Here is a 26903-nt window from a genome sequence, read left to right as displayed (position 1 = left end):
CATAGAATAGCATATATAAGTTATACATTTGTATATTTAATACTTTTTGTAATTTTCATTATTGTCATTAGATGCTAATTTCTGTAACATAAATTATTTTGATAAATTTTAACCTATTGTTTATTTTAAAATGTTACTTTTTTTTACATTTACATTTTTTTAAAATAAAAAAGCATAATTAAAAAGATTTTTTTTAAACTACCATTAGTCTCATTTGATTGCCATTTCTTTGTAAAACAAAACATTCACATCTTCAATTATTTTTTAAAACACTTTTGCAAAAAACATTTGGAATTTTTTAACACTTAAAAAATATATATATAGATTATTAGTTTTTGTTTAATTATTTTTTTTTTTTTTACATTTTTTATTTAAATTTTTATATTTATTTGCATAAATAAAAAGCTACATATTTTCTGTAATTTCCATTACTCTTATTTGATTTCCATTTCTTTGTAACACTGAATTTATTATTCATCTTCAATTAATTCTTTTTAAAAATACTTTTATATTACAACATTTCCATTTTTTTAAACATTTTTTTATTTTTAAATAATACATATATAAAATAGCATACATAAGTTGTTCATTTTTTTACATTTTTAATTTTAATTACATTTTTATTTAAAATACTTTTATATTAAAATATTTGCTATTTAATTTTTTTTTTTTAATTTTTAAAAAGTTTAAAATTATTTAAAAAGTAAAAAAAGGCTTATTTATTTATTTAAAATTAAATGAAGCACAGAGAATAGCATACATAAGTTATATAATTGTATTTTTTGGTACTTTTTTTGTCATTTCCATTCTTCTAATTAGATTCTCATTCACGTAATAGATTTTTTCTTTTTTATATACACTTTTATTTTTTAAGAGGTACATTTTTTTTAAATTGTAAATAGAGTGATAAAAATGTTTATTTTGCATGAACTTTTGCATCACTACAGTAAAGAAAATAATGTCACAATGTGGAAAAAGCAGCTTCATCTGTTTTAAGTAAACCTTATTTTAGTTTTAAATATGACCCAGACATGTTTTTGACAGGTTCAAGAGGTTCAGTAAATTTCCAAGTCTCCATCATGCAAGCTAACACTTCAAAGTCACTTTAAACTGCTTCACCAGGAAAAAAGTAGCTCAGGGCCCAAAGGGGTCATTGCTTCAAGTCAGCATGTGTTTGTTTGTTTGTGTGTGCGAAAGTCGTACCATCTCAACCTGCCGAGGGTCCAACTGAGTGGGTTCTGTCGGCGGGACGGCGAACTGGATTTTTCTCCTTTCCTTGGGTTCCACGGGGGTCTCCAAGGGACTCGAGGGATCCATGATGCGCTTTCGTCCTCAGTCAGTCTCACAAATATCCCTGGAATCTACCTATGCCTGTCTCAACATACATAAGCACACACACGTGGCGTCCTCCAGGCAGCTTTCCTCAGAGCTTGTGGCGTTGTCTCCTCTCCCCTTGACTCTGGTAGTCGTCTTCTGTGATTTGTCTCTCTCAGATATGCCGCCGGCCTCTTTTTTCTCTTTCTCTTATCAGTGTGACCTCTGGTTTTCTCCCTCTCACAGTGTTTGGAGTCGGTGTGGGCGTCCTTATATCTGCCGGGAGGAGAAAGAGAGGCGGAGCTCAGAGAGAGGATGGCACACTCGCCTGTTTTAGGGGGGTGTGCTGACGTTGATTTCTAATCAGAAAAAAAAAAAAGATAATCTCATCCAGCTGGCTGAGCCTCTTTTGGCCTCTATTTGTGAATAGGAGATTAATAGAGAGTGAGAGAAATATACAGAGAGGGCAATAATTCATGTCAGCAACCAATTTCAACGTATAATTCAAAATAGTTGGAAATGTTGGAAATCATCAGGAGTGACACTGATTTGATGCTTAGTATGGCATCAATAATGGCTCTGATTTAAAGGGACAGTTCACCTAAAAATGAAAGTCATTGTTCTGTGTAACACAAAAGATGATTATTTTCAGTACAATGTAAATCAAATATTTAAAAAGTGACTCAAATTTCTAAGTACTTTACGAACCACAAAAGCATCTAAAACACTTTACAAATAATGTTTGACCTGTTGTGAGTATAAAATGTAATTGACAAACATTTAAAAACATTTTTGTTAATCGAAATAAAGCGTCAAAAAATCTAAATATTAAATAAAAGCTTAAATAGTCATCAATATTGCTTTGGGATCTAACTGAAATAAGTTTTAGTAGTAAAATTACTTGAACTGACATAAAATGGAAATTAAAAAACAAGATATAATGTATTATATATATATATATATATATATATATATATATATAAGGGCTGAAAAGCACAAAACCAAATAGCTAAAAATGACATTAAAATGAAAGCGAAAATATAAAATTAAAGGCTTGTTAAAAATATTTAATAATATATTATAATGATTTTTTACATTTTTATATTTTATTTTAAATAGCATAAATAACAAAGTAGTGCTGGGCAATGATTAATCGCATCCAAAATAAGTTTTTGTGTACATAAATATTGTGTATGCTGTGTACATATTTATTCTGTATATATAAATACATATATATATATATGCACATAAATACTTAAGAAAAAATGTATGTTTATATATGAAATATATTTATATATAACATAAATTATATCAATATAAATATATACATGTAAATATTTTCAAAATATATACTGTATGTGTCTTTATATATACAGAATAAATATACATTATATAAACAAAAAAAATATTTTAAATGTGATTAATCACGATTAATCATTGCCCAGCACTAATAAAAATCTATATACACTTTACTATAATTTACATTACTCTCATTTGATTCCCATTTCTTTGTAACATAGAACTTATTAATCTTCAATTCATTTTTAAATACTTTTATATTAAAAGATTTGCGATAAAAAACTTGAATATTATATTTATTTTATAAATATATTAATAATATAAAACATCATACATAAAAAAACATGGATAAGTTATACACTTCTATTTTTCGTACTTTTTTTGTTGTTTTCTATTTTTCTTAGTAGATTCTCATTTATAGATTTTTTTGTCCTTTTTTAACTTACATTTCTTTTTCAAAAATAACCGAAAAAAGACTTCCGGTTCATTAGCCACTGAGGATAATAACAACGTGCAGTAAACGGTAAAAAAGGTTTGCACTACAAAGTTGAGTGTTCATAATTAAGATAATACATTAAAATAATGTAAGACACAACAGTTTGCAATATCAAACAGCAAAACCAGCTGTTATGTACAGCTAAAAATAGCTGGATGCGGGTGAGACCGGAAGCCAGACACATACAATTTACCAATGGCTGCTCTCACTCTTGGAAAAAAATAAGGTGGATAGTATGTCAATCAAATACTAAAACAACACTGGACGTTGAGCATCTGAATCAACACATGAATGATTTTGTGATGCAAATGCACACCTGGAGCTACTTGCGTAAATATAGCCATTATGTTAAAACTGTGCCTTACCAACTATAATATGACTAACTAGCAATTAGCCTTTCCTGTATCAAATCAGACCAATCTACTGACTCAAACTAACTTACAAAGTTGTGAACGGCCTTAAAGAATAAAAAAAATCGATGAAGTGTTTGAAAAATAATTATTAAACATCCCTTGGCAAGTCGTATGTCCAAAAGCTAAGCTCTTCAGCAGAAGATCGTCTGTCATTGTTGACGTTGACTTTTGGGTCTACTGCACAGAAGACTGTCTAGTGACACCTAGTGGATAAACATATAAGGTTCAAATTTAAAAAAACAAAACATTTTACCTGTTAAAATGAGAATGAGTGGGTAAACTGCACTGAAAAAACATCCAGGTCACATTGCTTCCAATATTCTGTCTGTTCTGAGATAAACTATCAAACATTATTTAGTGCTCAGACTATGAAATAAATCGAAAAGTTTCCACCTTGCTCGTCTGGTCTATTTCAGAGTAAGTGTTCGTGTGAGAGCTGAAATTTACCACAAAAAAAAAAAGGGAGTAAAATGGCTTTAATCAAACTGTCATCAGCACCTTTAGACCTGCTTCTAATCTCTCTTTTCTGAGACTGAAGGAAACAAGTTAAACTTTTACCACAGTGTCTATGGCCTATGGGAAACATTAACAATATTTAAATGCAAATATATATAATTTAAGTTTAACAAATAACAAATATATATTCAGAAAAAGAACATCATAGCAACAGTAAAATATGGTGGTGGTAGTGTGATGGTCTGGGGCTGTTTTGCTGCTTCTGGACCTGGAAGACTTGCTGTGATAAATTGAACCATGAATTCAGCTGTCTACAAAAAAAATCGTGAAGGACAATGTCCGGCCATCTGTTCGTGACCTCAAGCTGAAGCGAACTTGGGTTCTGCAGCAGGACAATGATCCAAAACACACCAGCAAATCCACCTCTGAATGGCTGAAGAAAAACAAAATGAAGACTTTGGAGTGGCCTAGTCAACGTCCTGACCTGAATCCTATTGAGATGCTGTGGCATGACCTTAAAAAAGAGGTTCATACTCGAAAACCCTCCAATGTGGCTGAATTACAACAGTTCTGCCAAGATGAGTGCATGGGCCAAAATTCCTGCACAGCGCTGTAACAGACTCATTGCATGTTATCGCAAGCGCTTGATTGCAGTTGTTGCTGCTAAGGGTGGCCCAACCAGTTAAGTTTAGGGGGCAAACACTTTTTCACACAGGGCCATGTGGGTTTGGATTTAGTTTTCTCTTCATAAAAAACAAAAACAAAAACTTCATTCAAAAGCTGCATGTTGTGTTTACTTGTGTTATCTTTGATTAATATTTAAATTAGTTTGATGATCTGAAACATTAAAGTGAGACAAACATGCAAAAAAAATTTAAAATCAGGAAGGAGGCCAACACTTTTTCACACCACTGTATGTTCATATCTTTCTTTCTTTCTTCAGTCGTAAAGAAATTACGTTTTTTTTGAGAAAAACATTTCAGGCATTTTCTCCATATAGTGGATTTCAATGACCTTTAGATAAGATCTTTCCTTCCTCAGCTGGGATCATTTAAAGCCATTTGAAGCTGCAGAAGAGATTTTAGTTATTTGTATAACTGTAAGACCTGGTTTCAAAGACAGGGCTTAGACTAAGCCAGAATTAGGCCATAGTTCAATCAGGACATTTAAGTAATTTTGATAAACTTGCATCTCGAGGCAAAACAAGGGCACTATCATATTTTAAGATCAATCATCAAGTTCCTTTCAGCTGAAACAGCTTAGACTTACATTTTTGACTAGGCTTAAAGCGAATTCGGATTAGTTAACTTCCAAAACTAAAAATGTACAGATATTTTACTCAACCTCTTGTCATTCAAGATGTTCATGTCTTTCTTTCTTCAGTCGTAAAGAAATTGTGTTTGAGGAAAACATTTCAGGAATTTTCTCCATATAATATAGAGGTGCCCATGAGTTTGAACTTCCAAAATGCAGCTTAAATGATGATCATGCTTCGCTGCAGAAGTATCGACCTAGTGTTTACAAAGTGAAAGTGCAAAGAAAATCAAACACCCTTTACAAATAATGTAAAACAGCAATGTAGGATGATTTTGAAGTTGGAGGACAAAATGAGACGGGAGTTTTTCAACTGTATTGAACCGGAGCACACAGAGTTCATGCGCATCACAGAGCTAGACAAGACAAGCATTTGCGGTTAAAAAGTGTATAAATATTAATTAAGAAAATGGCCTATCGTGTTATTAGACAAGACTCTTCTTCCTTAGCTGGGATCATTTAGAGCCCTCTGAAGCTGCATTTAAACTGCATTTTGGAAGTTCAAACTTGTGGGCACCATTGAATTCAACTATATGGAGAAAATTCCTAAAAAGTTTTCCTCAAAAAAATATTTCTTTAGGACTGAAAGTAAGACATGAACATCTTGGATAACAAGCTTCTGGAAGTGAACTAATCCTTAAAAAACGCAAAAACTTGAAAATGAAAAGCAAATCTTACTTGCCTAAATTTGCTTAAACTATTCTCTTTTTCTTATTTCGCTGAGCTCAAAACCATTTGTCTTGTAGAGGTATGTTATTATATTTCTAAGAGAGTTGGCATTTTTTTTTGCACCTGGTGGACAATGAAACTGGTGAAAAACCACTCAGAGCACCCTAGTCACCGCATAGCAACATATTGAAACCCACTCAAAACACCTTAGCCACTGCATGCGTCACAGCAATTATCTAGCATTACGGCAGTGTGTTTTGCACAAGCATGCACTTTAGAAATCCTACTGTATGTAATGCAGACCTACAAACTGTTCAAAGTATGCATATAAATGTGACCCTTTTCCCCTCAGTTTTCTGAAACGGAGATTTACACATCATCTAAAAGATGAATAAAGCTTTCCATTGATGTATGGTTTGTTAGGACACAAGATACAACTATTTAAATATATCTGGAATCTGAGGGTGCAAAAAAATAAAAATACTGAGAAAATAGCCTTTAAAGCTGTCTAAATGAAGTTCTTAGCAATGCATATTACTGATCAAAAATAAGTTTTGATATATTTATGGTAGGAAATTTACAAAATACCTTCATGGAACATGATCTTTACTTAATATCCGAATGATTTTTGGCATAAAAGAAAAATTGACGATTTTGACCCATACAGTGCATTGTTGGATATTGCTACTTATGACTGGTTTTGTGATGAAATGGACATGCACATATTTACATAAAATGTGACGGACACGTTTTACTCAGCCACATTTGTCATTTATTATCAGTTTACAACATGTACATTTGGCGGAGTCAAATCAAAACGGTCAATTCCGGCGCTAAAATTCAAGTCGGTTCAGTGTCTTTCTGAAAATGCTTTTGATCTAAACGAACTTTGCTAAACCGTGTGGTCATGAAAACAACATTTGGATGAGGACTTATATTTTCCCCCTCACCAAAAATCTAAATAAGAACATCTTATGCACAAGCGAATACGAATCTGAAAACAAAGGCCTCGCTCGAGTAATGCAAATGCCTTCAAGTTCTGCTCATGCCTTTGTACTGAATCCGAAAGGATGGAGTAGGACAAGCCAGATCGACTCTTTTGCTTTACACACAACAGCACTACAGAAAGTAGCTTGATTTAGACATTTACACAGCCCTCGAAAAAACCTCACATGGCTAAAACTCACAAGCGGAGACGCGGGAAAAGACGGCCTCCGAATAACGCTGTACATCGTTGGGAGGGATGAACATCATCCATTCGCATTCAAGAACAGTTCCTTTAACATTCACTTTTTCCTTGAACGGAAGAAAGAAATATATTAATATGTAGTAAACGCAAGTTTAACGGCTAAAGCACATTAAGTAAAAAAATTACAACAAACAAAAAGATTCAGAGTAACAGTTCAGGAAGGGCCGGCGGCTCCTCCCAGGGTGTACCGCAGGTCTTGGTCCTGGGTGAATTGAGTTTCAGGAGCAGCGTTTGCCAGGCCCGCGGCGGGCGAAGGGGCGTAAGAGGAAGGCGCGGGTGGGGTGGCGCTCGGGGGAGAAGAGGGTGCCCGTCCGGGGAGCAGGTCGGCAGCGGGACGTCTGCCCTCTGAGGCCTGCTGGGAGATGAGCTGGAGCAGGGTTGTCGCTACATCTGATGTTACGTCATGAGTGTGTTTTGCAGACTTTGCGCTTGTCGCCTCTGGCTTTGCCAATGTGGAATCTGCCAGGAAAAAAAAGACAAAAAAAAAAATTTGACACAGCATATGAATTTCAAGCAAGAAATATTACTGCAACAATTACACAACACAAAACTAAATAACATACCACACTGTAAACCCTAATAGGTCATGAGAACTCAAAATTAATTTGAATAAATCATGAATAAGTAGGCAGAACCTTCGTTTTTGGGGTTTTTTTTTGTACTACAAAATCATGTTAACTGCACTTGACATCAGGGTTGCCAGGTTTTTACAACAAAACCCACCCAACTGCAACTCAAAACTAGCCCAATCGCATTTCGAGGGGGGTCCTCTGTTAAAAACCATCACACGTTTCTTTGTTCAAATTCAACGTAATTGGGGTCGCTTCAACCCGCAGACATCAAAAACTACCAGCAACAGTGTAAAAGTAGCACAATTACGCAGGAAAACCACAGACTTGGCAACACTGCTTAATGTGAAATATCGAATAAGTCAAATTCATTAAGGAATATATACTAATAACTAAGGCTTATTACTACTATTATGCTGTTTATTGTACATTTTTTTTGGAATGATGAACAAATAATGCTTTTGATGTAACTAGAATAAAATCTGAATTAAATCCAGATAGAATTCAGGAACAATATTAATGCACATGAAAATAACTAATTATTCTTCACTTAAAAGCAAACATCAGCTTTATTTGCTTTAAGCACATTTTACATAAATGTATAATGTGAACATTTAAATATAGCTTTAAAAATAGTTTAAATGTTTACGGTCTAATTCATGAAGTAAACGGGTATAACCTTAACTCTTTTCAAAAAATCTTTTTAACTATTTAAAAAAGGTACATAATGATAATAGCATTGTAATTTAGCTGTTATAGTTGTAGCTCTCAAATAATGTCAAATTGTTTTTTTCCCTCTCTTTTCTTATGCAGCAACTGCCAGGAAAAAAAAGACAGAGGAGTCTAGATTTATATAACTTCGAATTTATATGCTAGATTTTTATAACTTGACTTCACCCAATGATAATTCTAATGCTTCAGTTGTTTTATTGATTGCAAAGTCACACCTAATGCATGTATACAAGGAGCAAGTGTGTGTTTATAAGTAAGTTAATAAATTGATGCAATTTGACTATTAATAAGACCTTTGTGATTGATTCCTGGAGTAAAACCAAGTTCTGGTCCTACAATGACCTCTAGCTGAATCACATTTAGGATCCACACACAGTTAAAGCACGATGAGCCAAAAGCAAGCACCCACGTCTGTATGGCTAAAATGCTTTAAAAACAGTTGGACTGTCCTTGGGCTAATAGAGAAGTCGATCTGAAATGAATCCGTGCTAGACACTTGACCAGTTATTCATCATTTAGGCAGTTCTGCAGGAGGTGTGGGATAAAACGCCTACAAATTGCTTTAAACTTGAGCTACAGGATTTTTTGGGGGATAATTAAATGTACAAACAGCAAATGCTGGAGAATTTTGCCAAACAATTATGTAAATATTAATTATTCTTATCTTGTGTATTTAAAGATCTTTATACAATGATAATTGTAGTAGTAGCAACAGCAATAATAATAAATATTTACAATAATATACACAATCAAGAATGGTGCAAAATCATTTGCAGTGTTATATTTAGCTGAAATTGAATGGACAGATTGCACATTTGTTTTCCTCGTGGGCTTGTTTATGGGACATCTACATTTTTAAATGTGTTTTATTCGTGAATTTTTAAAATTCATTAATATTTTGGTTATGAAGCCATTGTCGTAAGATCTTATATGATTTGCAGACATTTAAAATTGTAAATAGCATGCTGATCTAACAAACTTTAGTTTCAGCAAAAGTTATTTTGTTTCAATTTTAGACTAAAGACGAAAAATCTATAGCTGGAGAAGAAGGTTTTTTGCATTTATGATTTTAAGAAAAGGCTAATTCAATGTGTAAGACAAAAAAAAAATATATATATAACATAATAATAATAATAAATATATATAAAAAATATTTTTAAAGAGCAATGGCTGTGACACATCCAAATTTAAATACGGGGCAAAAAGAAAAAAAAAACTGAATTGAATTGAAATATAGTACACTTTAAATCCGATTTTGTACAGCTGTTCTCAGCAAACTCATTCATAAGCTAAAACGGCAGTTGTTTGTATTCTTTGAGACCTGTGTGCTCCAATACAACATTGAATTAACCAAATCCTGGCCATCTGAAATGGAAGTGTTGAGATGAGAGAACAAATATTAAATATATATATATATATATATATATAAAAAAAAAGACAAAAAAAAAAGTGTGAGTGAATTAACTTTTACATTGTAAGAACTACTAAATGTAATTTAATTAAACTGATTTTAGCTTTTGTTTGTGCATTTTATATTGTAACAGTTAATAAATACTAGTCTGACTATTATTAGAAAAGAAGGGGTTAAATATTTTTACCTTTTGGGCAAAACAGCTCGTCACTCGAGCAGTATCCTGAAAAGAACTAATTTTATACCCCTAATAGGTACATATTAGTACCTCAGAGTAGTAATATGTACCTATTAGGGGTATATAATAATAATAATAAAAAAAGTACAAAGATGTAAGGATACTGCTCCAGTGCAATTCTGGCCCCTTTTTTCTGTGTGGTAAGCATAAGATTCACATACATAGAAAATAATGAAAATAGTTTGAAGACTTTCATCCATGCAACAAACTGATGGTGAGATCTAATACAAAAACAAAAGGGAAAAACAAACAATAGCCCTTTTGCATCAAAGTGTGAAGACAAAATATGCAGTATAGCTATAATTTATTTGACACTCGTCTCACAATAAGGCTTTATTACAGTGTGTATTCCTTTATATATTCACAGATTAAAACCCAAAGACCATGTGAAAAGAGGGCAGAGAGAAATGGAAACGACCAATGAGGAACTGAGAGTGAAAACAAAAGCGTGTGAGCTGGAACAGAAATGAGCTGGAGGGTGGCATTTGGCAGGACTCAAGGTCAGCCGATCTTATTTAGACTTCATTAAGCCGGATTACACCAGCAAAAGCTATAAAGCATCTCTTGGATGAGAACCAGGATCATTCACAAATAAATGGATGCATCTTTTAAAATGTCAAGAAAATGCTCAGTTCATATTCCACTCCTGAAAATCAAAAGAAAGAAATGCATTCATTTTGTATTATATTTGACATTGGCATAATGAAATCAAATTAATTTAAATCTGTATTAATTAATTTGAGCACATTTTCCGCCTCTCGTTACCATACGAGTGTAATGCTTCTTTTTCCCAATGATATTCATTCTATTAGTATTAAATTATTCTGTATTTTTTTAAATGAACATAAATTGTAGGCCACCTTGCTGTATAAAATATATAAAATTATATTATTACTGTAATGCATATATAAAATATATATATTATGCATTAAAATAATGAAATGTAACATTCTATATACGGCCTTGTTTTATATTAATTATGACTAATGCAAAATATACAAAGTATATATAAACTACCAGCCAAAAGTATTTGAACAGTAAGATTTTTTATGTATTTTAAAGTCTCTTCTGCTCACCAAGCCTGCATTTATTTGATCCAAAGTACAGCAAAAATTTAACATTTAAACATTTAAAATAACTGTTTATTTTTATTTATTTTAAGATGCAATTTATTCCTGTGATTTTACAGCTGAATTTTTAGTATCATTACTCCAGTCACATGATCCTTTAGAAATCATTCAAATAATTTGATTTACTGCTAGAAAACATTGTTGAAAACAGCAGAGTAGACTTTTTTACAGGTTTCTTTGATAAATAGAAAGTTTAGAAGAACAGCATTTATATGAAAGAGAAATCTTTTGTAACATTGACTTTATCACTTTTGATCAATTTAAAGCATCCTTGCTAAATAAAAGTATTACTTTCTATCAAAAAAAATTACACTGACTCCAAGCTTTTGAATGGTATAGTGTATAATGTTACAAAAGCTTTTTATTTCAGATAAATGCTGATCTTTGAATCTTTCTATTCATCAAAGAATCCAGAAAAAAAATAAAGAAACTAAATATTGATAATAATAATAATAATAATAATAAATGTTTCTAGAACAGCAAATCAGAATATTAAAATGATTTCTGAAGGATCATGTGACACTGAAGACTGGATGCTGAAAATGTATCTTTGGCAACTGGAATAAATGACATTTTTAAATATATTAAAATAGAAAGCAGTTATTTTAAATAGTAAAAATATTTAAATTTTTACTGTTTCTGCTGCATTTTGGAACAAACAAATGCAGGCATGGTGAGCAGAAGAGACTAAGAAAACATTAAAAATCTTACTGTTCAAAAACTTTTGACTGGCAGTGTATATTTTCCATTTTAATAATAAGAACTAATTTTCTTATTACAGTAATGAAAATGAAGTCAAATGCCCTTAATTCTCATGAAAATAAGGCCACCCAAAAAAAGAGAAAGTACTAATTGGTACTACAAATGCAAAACATAAATGTTCAGTGTCAGAGTGAAATATGATCCTGGCATATTCTTGACAGGATTTTAAGATTCACCCAACCATGCTCAACCAATTCAGTGAGAAAGAACTAAATTATGCGTGCAAGTCGGAAATGTTACCTAGCTTACTCCCGTTAAGTGTTGTTTTCTGAGTGTACTAGAAGAGAGACACATAAATAGAGATGTGTCCAAAACGGCTCTTTATTAGCACTTTTTAATCTGGATTTAAAAGAGTGACAATTTAACGCAAACACTGTAACCATCTCTCAAGGTCTTGCAGTGCGTGCCAATAGATGAAGAGCTCCCACGTCCTGTCTGTGAGCATATTTTTGCACACGAAAAGTCCGCTGGGCACCGGCGCAGCGTGCGAGCAGACGGGGCTCTGGGGATTTTGTTCCTACGAGAACAAAACTAAATCCTGCAAAACTATAAAACTCAATAGAAGTTCACGAAAAGCAGAAAATAAACATCTGGATTTGCAAATAAACATGACAATTTATTTCTCTATTCGTTAGCCTGCAGTCTTTCAACTAATTAAACGTTTCCCCCTCTGAAAGACTTTTAGGAAGAAAACAACAACAACAACAAAAAAAAAAAAGAGAAAAGAGTGACATCTCTGCAAGAAAAGCGTAAGGTTTTTTTGATGCGGGTGGGTCCCACACAATGAGCGTTTAGCTGTGGCCATTCACAGCATTTGCCTACTCAGGCCCCGCCCCCCATAGACTTAACTAACACTTGCCCTCGCGGTCGCCGCCCATGACGGAAGCGGAGCCGCCTCGCGCAGCGCCCTCATCCGGCCGGACTCCGTTGCTTTCATCTGGCCGCTCTGACCCCGATGCCGGGGCCTTTATCAGCTGCTCCAAGAGGAGCGCGAGCAGGCCGGCCTGGTCTTCCTGCGGGGGCTCTGCTGGCTGCTGGGCGCCAGAGGACTGGATTAAGGTGGAGAGCTGACTAAGCAGTTCGAGCTGCTGCGTGGCGTCCGGTTCAGGGGTGGAGGGGGCGGCGGGCGTTCTGGAGAGCACTGACGTGGAGGCTTCAGAGGACGAGCTGCGGAGATACTCCGCCATCTGCGGGATGGTTAGATTGTCTGATTGGCCCTGCAGCAGGTTCAGCAGCACCGCCAGCTCGGTCTGGTTCAACTGCTCTGCTGCCGCTCCCAAACCTGTGCATAGAAATGGTTATTATTTCATTGGCTTTTATAGTGTTTCTTACCTTTCTGTTTACGTACTGTAGTATTCACACACTTGACCTGCACAGTTTTGAAACAGCTGGAGGGATAATAGCTTTCCAAAACACCAGAAAAGGATATTAAAGGGGTCCTATTATGCTCTTTTACAAAGTCTTTATTTCGTTTCGGGGTGCACTAAAACATGCTCTCATGCTTGGTGGTTCGAAAAATGCATAATTTTTCACATAATTTACATTATTACAATGGCTTTCTCCCCAGGCTGGCACAGATGGCTCGATTAGTTCCGGGTTCCACCTTCCGAAAAACCAAATGTATTGTGATTGGTTAGCAGTCCCACTGCATTGCAATTGGAGAACATGGCGTTCAGTATTGCCACGCCCCTTCCCAAAGCAGCAAACTAGATTAAAGTGATTCTTACCTTTTAAATATGGATATTTTTCTTACAAAAACACATCGGATCATTAGGGAGGCTTTTACTGACCCTCTGAGCCATGTGAGACACTGTTTTGGACTGATGGAGAGAAACACTTGTCAATGCTGTTCACTAACGTTATATGCCGTTCTAAATTGGCAGTGCCAGGATTATTTTTAGTATAACTCCGATTGCATTCGTCTGAAAGCAGGAAGTCATATACACCTAGGATGCATGGTGGGTGAGTAAATAAAATGCTACAGTATTGTTGGTCCTATCATCAGCCTGCAAGATTGCTGATACATGATACTATCATTATTGTGCTAATGTATTTAATTATTTACATGCCCGAAACCATAAGGCTAGTGAAGCTATCTGCACTGTACCATGAATAAATGTGACCCTGGACCACAAAACCAGTCATAAGGTTAAATGAGACAAAACTGAGATTTATACATCATATGAAAGCTTCTATTGATGTATGGTTTGTTAGGATAGGACAATATTTGGCCGAGATACATCTATTTGAAATCAGAAATCTGAGGATGCAAAAAAATCAAAAAGACTGAGAAAATCACCTTTAAAGTTGTCCAAATTAGGTTCTTAACAATGCATATTACAAATCAAAAATTACATTTTGATATGTTTACAGTAGGAATTTTACAAAAAAATCTTCATGGAACATGAACTTTACTTAATTTCTTAATGATTTTTGGCATAAAAGAAAAATCAACAATTTTGACCCATGCAATGTATTTTTGGCTATTACTACAAATATACCCCAGCGACTTAAGACTGGTTTTGTGGTCCAGGGTCACAAATCTCTTACCACACACTGCAAGTCTACGGCGGGGCTGTTCGTAAATCTATTCAACGTTCGTGTTTACAGCAGCTGCGGCTCGCGTATGTTTTGACCCTCTATCTGTACCGACACGTCAACGGCGTGCCTCCAGCAGGGATACCGGAGCAGTTCGCGGACACTTTAGTCACAGCTTTAGTATAAACACCTAGGCCCGGTTTCACAGACAGGGCTTAGACTAAGCCAGGATTAGGCCATAGTTCAATTAGGACATTTAAGTCATTTTTATAAACATGCTTGGAAAAAAACATTACAGGTATGCATCTTGAGACAAAACAAAGGCACTGATATATTTTAAGATCAATCAGTGCAATTTTGTTTCAGTTGAAACAGCTCAGACTTACATTTTAGTCTAGGACTAGGCTTAAGCCTTGTCTGTGAAACCGGGGGCTAAGGTATTACCTGCGGCTCGCTGAAGCATCCCAGAAGCAGTTGTCCATATACATCGCTAAAGTTAGGCGAATCCCCCACTGGCCAACGATTTGAATTTCCGTAGGCGGGATTTACGGTCTGACATCATAGCATCAGGAAAACAAACTCTATAGTCCAAACGAGCAGTTTGTTGTAGTTTTTGAAAATTGATTTTTTAAAAACTCAATATCTCCCTTTGGAGTGGACTTTGAGATTTGTAACTTTGTAGATGTTTTTTATGCCCAAACATACACACCACACACTGGCTAAAGTTCAAAAAGTGAAACAGCATAATAGGACCCCTTTAAATCTGTAACAATAGACCCTTATCACATTTACAGGCTTTTCAGAAGTGGAAGTCATCACAGTTGGGTAAACCTTTATAGTTTTGAACTGAAACTTGAACAAATCTTATTTTTGAGTTCCCATTTGCCAATAGCAAAATAAAAATCCACAATAGGGGCTTTCAAATGAGAAAAAGAGATTGATTATGTGGACCAGAAAAGAGAAAGATGTCAAATTTGCTTTTACTCCAGCCCATTGTATTATAAACACTCACTCATCAGTGTGAACCAGTTTTCTTTCATTTAATGCCAAGGTAGTGAAATAGAAAGCATAGTGATAAATATATGTACTATTTTTTAATTCACACAAATGACTAGATTTTACCATGCTATTAACTGGAAACATGTAATCACAATTTATTCACAATCACAATACGTGCAAATAGCGATAGATGCTGTTTACACTACATGTAAATAGCAATTAGATAAGATTTACATGAAGTGAAAATAGCATATTTTCTTAGTGAAACATGCTATTTACACAACCAGTCAAAAGTTTTGGGACATTAAGATTTTTAATGTCTCTTCTGCACTTTTACCTATACTATGTACTATAACTTTTACCTGAGAAGTTATTACTGCTTCATTTGGGAAGATTAACTTTTCCCTTCTTTATTCTTTATAACCCAAGAATGTGGCGACACATACCTGGCGTTACGCCACCTAAATGGTGCAGTGAAGTATAGTTTAAAAAGGCTGCGCATTCGGCTGTATGCTTTCACTGAGCTGCTCCAGACAGCGCCCCAGTAGCGACGAAAACAAACAATTGTGTCAAAATGCGTGGTTTTGGCGAGTTACCTCGTAAATGTACTCTTAAATGATGTATAAAGTCTTAAATGACTGTAAAGAGTTGGGAGAAAATCAGATACGTGTCAGATCTGCATCATGTGCATCAGGTTTTAAAGTGAAACCCACTGAAGAAAAAGAGAAATCACTCGACTGCTCTAGTCGCTGATTAACTTTTTTAGCTTGAATAAAGATTAATCTGTAAAGTTTATGCATATACAATTTATAGTCTATGTAAAGAATGTTTTAAAATCACATAAACTAGAAGTTGTTATATATTTCGGAGCCTATTAAATGTTTAAAATAATGGCTTTCAATTACTGCAATGTTGAATGGCTATAATTAATATGTATAATTAATTTAATAGAAACACTGGTAGCAGGACAAAATAAAAACATTGTAAATATGTTTAGTCATTGTTTAGTAATAACTGCCAGTTTTTGCAAAAAGAGTTTCATTTTCTTTGCAATAACATTAGATTCTATTTATACTACTTAAAGCAAGCCCTCCCTACACCTTCCCTAAGCCCCATCCGATAAACACCCATGAGGCACTTTATTTTACACTTTTGATATTTGCTTTATCTTATTATAAATAATTGCCTTTTTAATCTGATATGTGATGCGAAAAGGGACAAGAGCGAGTTTGGCAAAAGGCGGATTCGAACTCAGGTCTACGCTCTTTTGTAATGTTGACTAGCTCAACCACATGTTCATGAGCAGAGTTAGTGTAAATAGCCTCTTCAACAAGGTGGGCTATTTGCACTTACTGTAAATAGACACTGGTTTGTGAAAAGGGTCCATTGTACTGGAGACATTTTTGGAAAAACAGGGAAGCAGCAGCAATACTGACCCACCACAGTAAAAATGCAAACCATAAGCAATCATTATCACTTCTTTCAGAGGTGAGGGATTTAGCCAATCATAACAGAAGTCATCTGCATAAACTTAATGGTAAAGTAACAAAAAGGGTTAGTAAGCTGGTGGAATTTGATTATGTAAAATCCATTTATATTATTTATATAACCATTATTCTGGTCATATAATAAAACATGTAAATGTAAAATTAAGTACAGCGTTAATCAAATTAATTAAGTGATAAATGCTGATGCTGAACTTTTATAGAGATAAGGTGGCAGGACTTAAACTTAAGCAGGATTTCTAAATTAATTCATCAGCACTTCATTTTATATCCAGCCAGTTTAAAAAGCACAGAGCTTCTCTATCAGGTCCAACTTAAAAAAAACAAACAAAAAAAAACTTTTGGACAAGCGGTCACTCTGCCCCTCTTCTGGGAATCTGCCTACCTGAATAGTTTGGTGCCTCTAACTACCCGTCTATCATTTTCATGTGAACAGAACCCAAAGGTTCCTGTCAACTCATGGCCCACCTTCCAGCTCACTGGCTGTGATGTTTGCTGGTGCGGGATGGGCAGAAGAGGGTGGTGGGGGTGGGGGACTCGGCGGTGCCGGCGGGCGGCTGTTCTCCCCTCCTGAAGGTCCTGCGGGTTCCTTTCGGGGAACTTTGGCAACAGGGAGTTCCTCAAGCACTCCACTTTGCCTCTGCCGCCGCCGCTTCTTACTCCAGAGCTCATGACAGTCCTGCCAATGAGGCAAACTGAAAAGAAAGGCCACACAATTACAAAGAAACTTTTACAAATGTGTAAACTATTTACAAGTCAAAATAATCAGCTGTTCATTATTACAGAGTTAAATCTAATAGCCTAACAACATTTTATTGCAGCTGCATTTAAAACTAAATTACAAGATGGAGAGTGACTTTACTACTTGTTCAAATCTAGTGTCATAAATACCATAAACTACAGTTTAAATCAAATAAATGTGTTTGTGTGTGCACTGACTCAGGTGGCGGCATCTTGTTGGGCTCAACATCACACAGAAACTGGCTTGCCAGGGCTTGTTCGGCCGTGCAGCGTCTCGAGGGGTCCAGCGTCAACATGTGGTCCAGCAGGTCAAGAGCAGAGGTGGGCAGACTATATAGAGCAATAATAACAAGAAATGTTTCTTGAGCAGCAAATCAGCATATTAGAACGATTTCTGAAGGATTATGTGACACTAAAGACTGTAGTAATGATGCTGAAAATTCAGCTTTGCATCACAGGAATAAATTAGATTTTAAAATTACAATAAAAAAAAAAAAAGTCATTTTAAATTGTAACAATATTACACAAAATTATTGTTTTTACTGTATTTGTGATCAAATAAATGCAGTCTCAGAGTGAGAGACTCTTCTTTAAAGGGATGGTTCGGAGTAGAATTGACTTCATTGCTATGCACTCCGAAGCCCATCTAAATAACCCATCCGAAGTTTTTTTTACCTTAGTCGAACATTTATGGAGATATTAGAGTTTTTCGAATTGCTTGTTACAGGAGTGAATGGTACATGTGATGTATCTCGTAAATTGCACCACTAAACGTGCAAGTAATCTTACCAAACTTGTACAGTAGTGTAAATAGGTTATGTACTCACAAAACGCTGCATCAGAACATTTGTAAGTCCACCATGAGTGTTTTAAAAACACGTTTTACCCGAGAACTACTAGTCTCAGAAACTACAAGTCGACGTCACTTCCCAGGTTTGAAAAAAGCACGTAAAAGTCTTTTTCGTGCTTTTTTCAAACCAGGGAAGTGACGTCGACGTGTCGCCATTTGTAGTTTTTGAGACTAGTAGGGATCGGCTAAAACGTGTTTTTAAAACACTCATGGTGGACTTACAAATGTTCCGATGCAGCGTTTTGTGAGTACATAACCTATTTACACTACTGCACAAGTTTGGTAAGATTACTTGCACGTTTAGTGGTGCAATTTACGAGATACATCACATGTACCATTCACTCCTGTAACAAGCAATTCGAAAAACTCTAATATCTCCATAAATGTTTGACTAAGGTAAAAAAAAACTTCGGATGGGGTATTTACAAGGGCTTCGGAGTGCATAGCAATGAAGTCAATTCTACTCCGAACCATCCCTTTAACAAAGATTAAAAGCTGTCAGATGAAGGATGCGTTTCAAAAATCAGGTTGAACTTACAAGGCGAATTCCTCCCGCAAGCGTCGTCTGTACTGTTTTTTGGGTCTCATGGTATTAAAGTACGGCAGCTTAATTACATCTGGCCAAGCAGCAGGACACGGGCTACCGCACAAGCGACTGACCAAAACACAAAACAGATGGAGTATAACAGCATTTCACAAAGTTTCACGTACATTTAAACATTGTAAACAACATACCTGATCAGCTCAAGCTGTAGAAGCTCTTGGTTGGCCTGGAAAATTGGTTTCTTAGTGAAGAGTTCTCCCAAAATACACCTTTACACAAAAGCAAAAAGAGATCAAAATGACATTATGACATGAACAGCAATTGTTCATGTCAGCAAACGTGTAAATTTAGTAAGATGGGAATGGGAATTTAGTAAGAACAATGTCTTACCCACAACTCCAGACATCAATAGCAGGTGAGTATCTCTCCTCCCCCAGTAGCAGCTCAGGTGGGCGGTACCACAGTGTGATCACTTTATTAGTGTACGGCCGACTGGAAATGACCACAAAAGCTTTTTAATACAAATTATGTATACCTACAGAAACTTTAAAGGATAAGTTCACTTCCAGAATAAAAATTGCCTGATGATTTACTCACCCCCATATCATCCAAGATGTTCATGTCTTTCTATCTTCAGTCGAAAAGAAAACATTCCAGAATTTTTCTCCATATAGTGGACTTTAATTGGGATCAAAGGGTTGAAGGTCTAAATTGCAGTTTCAGTGCAGCTTCAAAGGGCTCTAGGAATAAGTGCCTTATCTAGCGAACCGATCTGCTATTTTCTAAAACAATCAAATTGTATATTCTTAACCACAAATGCTCTTCTTGCACTAGCTCTGCGATGCGTCTTCACGCATTATGTAATCCTGTTGGAAAAGTCATGTGTGGTTATTTGTGTACTTCAGTTCAAAAAAGTAGAATTTCATTTTATCCTGCAACTTTAAAATGGTCTGATATTGTTGTTTTACCTTTTTTGTAAAGGGCATTTCACTTTCTTTGCACATTTGCTTTGTAAACACTGGGACGGTTCTTCCACCTACGTCATGCTTGACCTTTCTAATATGACTAACGTGTGAAGTTGAGCTTTTGTGGTTAAAAAGTATATAATTTTTTTTTTCCTTACGAAATGACCGATCTTTTGATACATAAGACCCATATTCCTCAGCTGGGATTGTGTAGAGCCCTTTGAAGCTGCATTTGAAACTGCAATTTGGACCTTCAACCTGTTGGCTCCTATTGAAGTCCACTATATGGAGAAAAATCCTGGAATGTTTTCCACAAAACCCTTAATTTCTTTATAACTGAAGAAAGAAAGACATGAACTTGGATGACATGGGGGAGAGTAATATCAGGAAATCTTTATTCTGAGGTAAACCAATCCTTTAAAGCTGAAGGGTGTACATTTTTGCATCCCATGTTTGTCAGTTTGATCAAACAAAAATCTTGTTTAGCACAAACTACAGTAAGATCGAGAAAGTCTAATATTTACTTACCTTTCCTCAGAGTTATAAAGACGAGCCAAACCAAAATCGGCAAGTTTGATCTGACCACTGTAAAAAGAAAACAAAAAAGAAAGGAGAATGAAATGCAATTTTTAATAGCCCTAAAACTTGTACAATATATTTAACATTTTTATTCTGTAAACAGGACCACATTTGATCATTTTAAAGCCTAAATGCCAGTACATAACATTAATGATTAAAAAAAAGGTATAATAAAATGTAATAATTCACTGCTTATGGGTTTATTTCAGAGAGCACAAGGTTTGGTAAGACTGTAAAATTTATGCAAAAATCATATGAATGGTACTGCAAAAATTTTGGATTTATATGCCTTTTAATCAGTTTGATGCATCCTTGCAGAATAAAATGTCTTGTCTTATTTTTTTTTAAAGAAGAGCAGCACTATCTCTTTCCCAACACTAATAGACAGTCTTCATGCTGTGTTTAAAACACAGGCTGGTACCTGTTGTTTAGCAGGATATTGGAGCACTTGATGTCTCTGTGTAGAAAGTTCTTCCTGTGGCAATAATCTAATCCCTCCATCAGCTGACGCATGAAGCTCTGCACATGCTCATGGGAGAACGACACCAGTCCTGATTCCAGCAGCCCCATCAGGTCATGGTCCATGTACTCAAACACCAGGTAAAATGCACCTAATGCACAAAAACACATACAGGTTAATACACAGAGGTAGGCTTAGAAAATGACTGCGTAGGCAGAAAAAAAGTCTGTACATGTTAAATACATAAATATAAACAAATGCATTTCAACAAACCTTTATCCTTTTTGAAGTCAAGTGCGTCTTGTTTATCAGTGACGATTTCTTTCATGTTGACAACACTGCGATGGTTGAGTTGCCTCAGGATTTTGATCTCTCTGATGGCAGTGATGGGGAAACCCTCCTTTTCATTATCCAATCTAACCTTCTTCAATGCCACCAGCTCTCCTTTAGAAACCAAACATAGCAGTCGGCTGTTAACACATGTTCTCTTCTCAAAAACATGATTGAAAACACGTTGACTTGAGCGTTAAAAGTAGCCTTGTGGTGTTTGGTTTTTGCAGTTGCAAAAAGAGTGGTGTGATCATTGAGAATGCTAAGATAAGCACAGCTTTACTAATTAAGAGCAAATAATTGTGCATTTAAAGCTAACTACAGTTCAATAGTTTGAGGTAAGAATTATTTTTTGAAAGAAATTAATACATTTAGCAGAAACGCAGTTAATTGATCAAAAGTGACAGGAAAGTCATTTACAACGTTACAAAAAGATTACAAAAACATATTTGAGCCGATTATAAGATTTCAACACTCCAGTATTCATCTCCTTTACACAACACACCTGTGTCTTTGTCCTTTGCCTTGTACACCTGACCATAGGTTCCTTCTCCAATGATGCCGATGATGTCAAACTTGTCCACACAGCGCTTGCCCCAGTCAGTTTGAGTCTGCTTCCTCTCGCCATATCTCGGACAGCAAATCCTGAACACATTTGACAGACACTTTGGTCATTTTGCCATTTTTCAAAATCTAATGAAGCATTCAAGCATCCCATGACTAAAGTGAAAACTGTGATAAGAATTTATCCCAACTGTTATTAATAAACGACATGTATTGCCATTCAAAGGTTTGGGTACAAAGGGTCCGTTTTTTTTTGGAGACACCAATACTTTTATTCAGCAAGGATACATTAAATTGTTTAAAAGTATGTTCTATAAATATAAATGTTTAGGAGCACAATGTGTTTTATTAGCAACACTTCAGTGTTTTAATACAATCTCCATGACTTTTTAGCTCTATTACAAAAGCTTTAACTGCTCTGCTCACAACCACTAGCACATGGAAATAACTTATTGTACCATCTGATCACACTGCAAAAAAGTAATGATCTCACTCTGTAGTTGTGGTTTGTTTTCCAATGCAAATGTCAAATTTACTGAAGGCGCAAAATGACAAGTCTTGTTTTATGAGAAACTAATCAAAATGTTTAGGATTAAATAAGAACATATATCTGGAGTTTTTGTTACAAGTGTGCCTGTGTTACTGCCAACTGCATACATTTTGCTCAGGTGTTTATTTTTATTTAAATTTTAATATTTCACACTCATTTCCTTCAAAAAAAATCAATTTTACTCTCCATACAAAAAATACTCACACTCAGGACTTTAAGGGCAAAAATGTCCACATTGAAACCCATTAAAACTGCAACGTTTTAACCCAGGGCCATTTGACTATAAATTGATGCAATATTTGCTTAGGCATTCATTCAATTGGCAAGGCTTCAAATTTTACATTTTTACCATATTTTACTAGATTGTGCCATTTTTTTTTTAAATTTGGCATATACGTTCTTATTTTAAATCTAACACTACATAACAAATATAAATGCCTCAAAATTGATGTTATTCTTCACCGACACACCCAAGAATCTAATAAGCAAAGAAAAAAATCCTGCTTAGCATTTAGTATACGGAAATTAACTACTATTTTTCATTTTTTCATAAAAAACACGTGGCAATATGCAAACAAATCAGACTTTAAAGGGTTACAATTCTAAAAATGAATGAATGTTTGGTATCTATGGATAGACCAGATGCTGGTTAAAAAAAATCAACATCAGTGAAAGTGGAAAAAATATTAATAAATCATATTTTTATGACAGTTTTTGGACATGGACATTTTTGTCCATTTTGCACCTATGTGTAACTTTTTTTTTGAACGCACAAGGGTTAAGCATGCCATGCACTCACATAATTTAGCTCAGTTTCTCAGAAAACAAGACTTCATATCTGTATTGAAAGTATCTTGATTTAAGAATGCTGATACTTGAAATGGAAAACAAACAAAAATACAGAGGATGATCAATTATTTTTCGCAATGCGTGCAACATTTTACAGGGTTTCTGTGGGTTTAAAAGGATTAGTTAAATTCCAGAATATAAATTCAGATCATTTTTTCACCCCCATGTCATCCAAGATATTCATGTCTGTCTTTCTTCCGTCAAAAAGAAAATAAGGTTTTTGAGGAAAACATTCCAGGATTTTTCTCCATATAGTGGACTTCAATGGTGCTCAACGGATTGAAACTGCATTTTTAACCTACAATGCAGCTTCAAAGGGCTCTGCATAATCCCAGCTGAGGAATAATGGTCTTACCTAGTGAAACTATCAGTCTTTTTTCAAAAATAAAAAAAAACAAATGTACTTTTTAACCACAAATGCTTTTCTAATGCGTTGGAAAGGTCACACGTGATGTAGGCAAAAGTACCAACCCAGTGTTTATAAAAGCGAACATGCAAAGAAAGTCAAGCGCTCTTTACAAAAAAAGACAAAACAACAATGTCTGATGATTTGTAAGTTGGAGGAGAAAATGAGATTACGTTTTTGCTCTACCCTAACTTTTTGAACCATGGTACACAGATGAAGAACTAACTGCACATGACCTTTCCAACGTGATTACGCAATGCATAAGTTGCGCATGTGCATTGCAGAGCTAGTATTTAAAAGTAGTTACATTAAAAAAAAATGACAGATAATTTTGCTGCATAAGACCCTTAGTCCTCAGCTGGGATCTTGTCGAGGCTGCACTGAAACTGCAATTTGGGCCTTCAACCTGTTGGCTGTTGGAAAAATCCTAGAATGTTTTTTCCTCAAAAACCTTAATTTTTTTCAACTGAAGAAAGAAAGACATGAACATCTTGGATGACATGGGGTGAGTAAATTATCAGGATTTTTACTTTTTTTTTGGAAGTGAACTAATCCTTTAAATTAGAAATTCACTTTCAGAATAAAAAAAGTACAGAATTTACTCATCCTCTTGTCATCCAAAATGTTCATGTCTTTCTTTTTTCAGTCAATAAAGAATTATGTTCCTTGAGAAAAACATTTCAGGAATTATTTTCATATAGTGGACTTCAATGGTGCCCCCAAGTTTGAACTTCCAAAACTCAGCTTCAAAGAGCTCTAAATCAGCGTTTCTCAATTCCAGTCCTCGCGCCCCACCGCTCTGCACATTTTGTGCGTTTCACGTATCGCTTCATACGTTTGTTCTATTCCAACGTTACTGCACTTCGAAGTGGACATCACAGGATATTCCGCCATTATTCATTACTTTAAAGCGAGCGTATATGTTCCATCTGAAGGTCATTAAAGCGTGCGAGACGTGAATTTAAATTTATTTATTTACAGATGCATTTATGTCACACTTCACACTCTTCTAGTAAGTTATATCTGTGTGTGAAGACGCTGCATGCGGTGGCGTAGCGCAAATATGTGAATGAATGTTTCGAAGTGTAGTAAACAGATTTCCCCACTCAGGGAGTAGGGAACAATGAACACTGTGCAGGGACCATGTTAATCGGAACACAGTTCCTGCACAGAGCTGCTAACGAGCTGGTTATCTGAATCAGGTGTGTTAACTAAGAGAGACATTCAAAATATGCAGAGCGGTGGGGCGCGAGGACTGGAATTGAGAACCGCTGCTCTAAATGATCGCAGCCCAGGAAGAAGGGTGTTATCAAAACAAATTGACAATTTATATACTTTTTTTTTATCTCAAAGGCTTGTCTTGTCTAGGTCTGCGACAACTCATTTTTCCCTCCGGGTCAATACAGTTAAGGTATGTCAAAAAAACTGCCATCTTGTTTTCTTCCACATTCAAAGATGATCAAACGCCCTTTCCAAAAAACAAAAACAAAAAAAAAAAACAAAGAAGGTAAACAGCGATGTTGGGGCGATTTCGACGTTTGAGGAAAACAAGATGGAGAAGGGAGTTTTTCGACCTACCCTAACTGTATTGACCCGGATTACAAAGACTACATATGTGCAAAGACAAGACAAGCACTTGAGGTTAAAAAGTATCAAAATTGTCAAAATTTTTTTTTTATAAAATGCTCGTTTTGTTAGATAAGACTCTTCTTCCTCGGCCGGGATCATTTAGAGCCACTGGATGCTGTATTTACACAGTATATTGGTAGTTCAAACTTCGGGGCACCATTGAAGTCAACAATATAGAAATAATTCCTGAAATGTTTTCCTCAAGAAACAATTTCTTTACGACTGAAAAAAAGAAAAAAAAGAAAGACATGAACATCTTGGATAACAAAGGGGGGGGGGGTCCGTGTATCATCTGATCATTCAGTTATTCCACTTAATCTGGCAAACGAAAAATAGGCAAAACAGGTTGATGTTTCATTTTTGGGTTTTTCTGAATGAGCCAAAACATGACAGCTGATTTCTTTTTTCCGTTTTTCAGCTCGAAACCAAAAATACAATAAACAGGAAAACCAAAACTAAATAATACGGCTAAATTACGTTTTTCTTTATTTTCAGTTTTTGCTGTGTTTTACCGCTTTGCGCAATGAATAGCGGCGTAAAAGCCTGTCATCATTTGTGGTACACTATAAAGTAAAGATATGTAGAAAATACACGTCATGCCAGCCACACTTTTTTTGCGCATCTAATCGTGAAGTTGAATCAAATGATTCGAGATCCGATTGGAGCGCTTCGAAACAGCTGGATCACGCAGTGTTTACTGATTCGGAGTTACCAAAAAGCTCCGTTGATACTTTGCTCACCTTCTCTATAAAATGTATTCGTTGTTTTAAATTAATCATTACTATTTATAGGCCTAACTTAGGAGGTTTTTATTAAATTGTGATGACATAATACAGCTTCCATCGTATTAAAAACATTTCATGACCTGACATTATTTTTTTCTTACCTAAAAAGACGGGTATATAATGCGCGTTGTCAACAAATTACACTAACCAGTCTATCCAGGATTTCACAATTTATTTATTTTTATTTTTTTTGCGATTTATTTTTTTTAATTTATTTATTAATAATTAGGATATCACATTATCATCCCCCCGGCAAATCGCACCCATAAATCGCCCCCATCCCCCCGGCAAATAGCACCTATATCTACAATATTTATTTATTGCTATTTTCCATCAAGTCAAAAAAAAGAGTATGATTTTAATGTTTCTGAATAAATTATACTTTGTACATACATTTTGACCGCTCCCAGCACGATTAGACGCGCAAAAAAAAGTGCGGCTGGCATGACGTGTATTTTCTACATCTTTAATGATGACAGGCTTTTATGCCGCTATTCATTGCGCATGCGCAAAGCTAAAAATAAAGAAAAACGTAATTTAGCCATATTATTTCGTTT

At 35.1% G+C, this 26903-nt stretch overlaps 2 protein-coding genes across 2 annotated transcripts in view; both read right to left on the bottom strand.

Annotated features, from left to right (window-relative positions):
• The window catches only part of ppp1r1b (protein phosphatase 1, regulatory (inhibitor) subunit 1B), a 34538-nt gene extending 32967 nt beyond the window's left edge, over positions 1-1571 (bottom strand). Inside the window, exon 1 of the mRNA XM_073821957.1 lies at positions 1204-1571. Coding sequence (XP_073678058.1) covers positions 1204-1317 — 114 coding nt within the window. The 5' untranslated portion in view covers positions 1318-1571. The remainder of the gene's footprint in view (positions 1-1203) is intronic.
• Positions 1572-6724: 5153 nt separating this feature from the next.
• cdk12 (cyclin dependent kinase 12) overlaps positions 6725-26903 on the bottom strand; it is a 38710-nt gene continuing 18531 nt past the window's right edge. Inside the window, exons 4-14 of the mRNA XM_073822372.1 lie at positions 22069-22208; positions 21507-21677; positions 21195-21384; positions 20723-20779; positions 19620-19721; positions 19421-19498; positions 19224-19340; positions 18034-18165; positions 17563-17789; positions 12912-13334; positions 6725-7669 (exon numbers count right to left, since the gene is read on the bottom strand). Coding sequence (XP_073678473.1) covers positions 7365-7669; positions 12912-13334; positions 17563-17789; positions 18034-18165; positions 19224-19340; positions 19421-19498; positions 19620-19721; positions 20723-20779; positions 21195-21384; positions 21507-21677; positions 22069-22208 — 1942 coding nt within the window. The 3' untranslated portion in view covers positions 6725-7364. The remainder of the gene's footprint in view (positions 7670-12911; positions 13335-17562; positions 17790-18033; positions 18166-19223; positions 19341-19420; positions 19499-19619; positions 19722-20722; positions 20780-21194; positions 21385-21506; positions 21678-22068; positions 22209-26903) is intronic.

This window comes from Garra rufa, chromosome 17 (assembly GCF_049309525.1).
Source record: "Garra rufa chromosome 17, GarRuf1.0, whole genome shotgun sequence".
Classification (NCBI taxonomy): Eukaryota; Metazoa; Chordata; class Actinopteri; order Cypriniformes; family Cyprinidae; genus Garra; species Garra rufa.
Note: the sequence above shows the minus strand (reverse complement) of the source record. Positions and strands in the feature narration are given on the sequence as shown.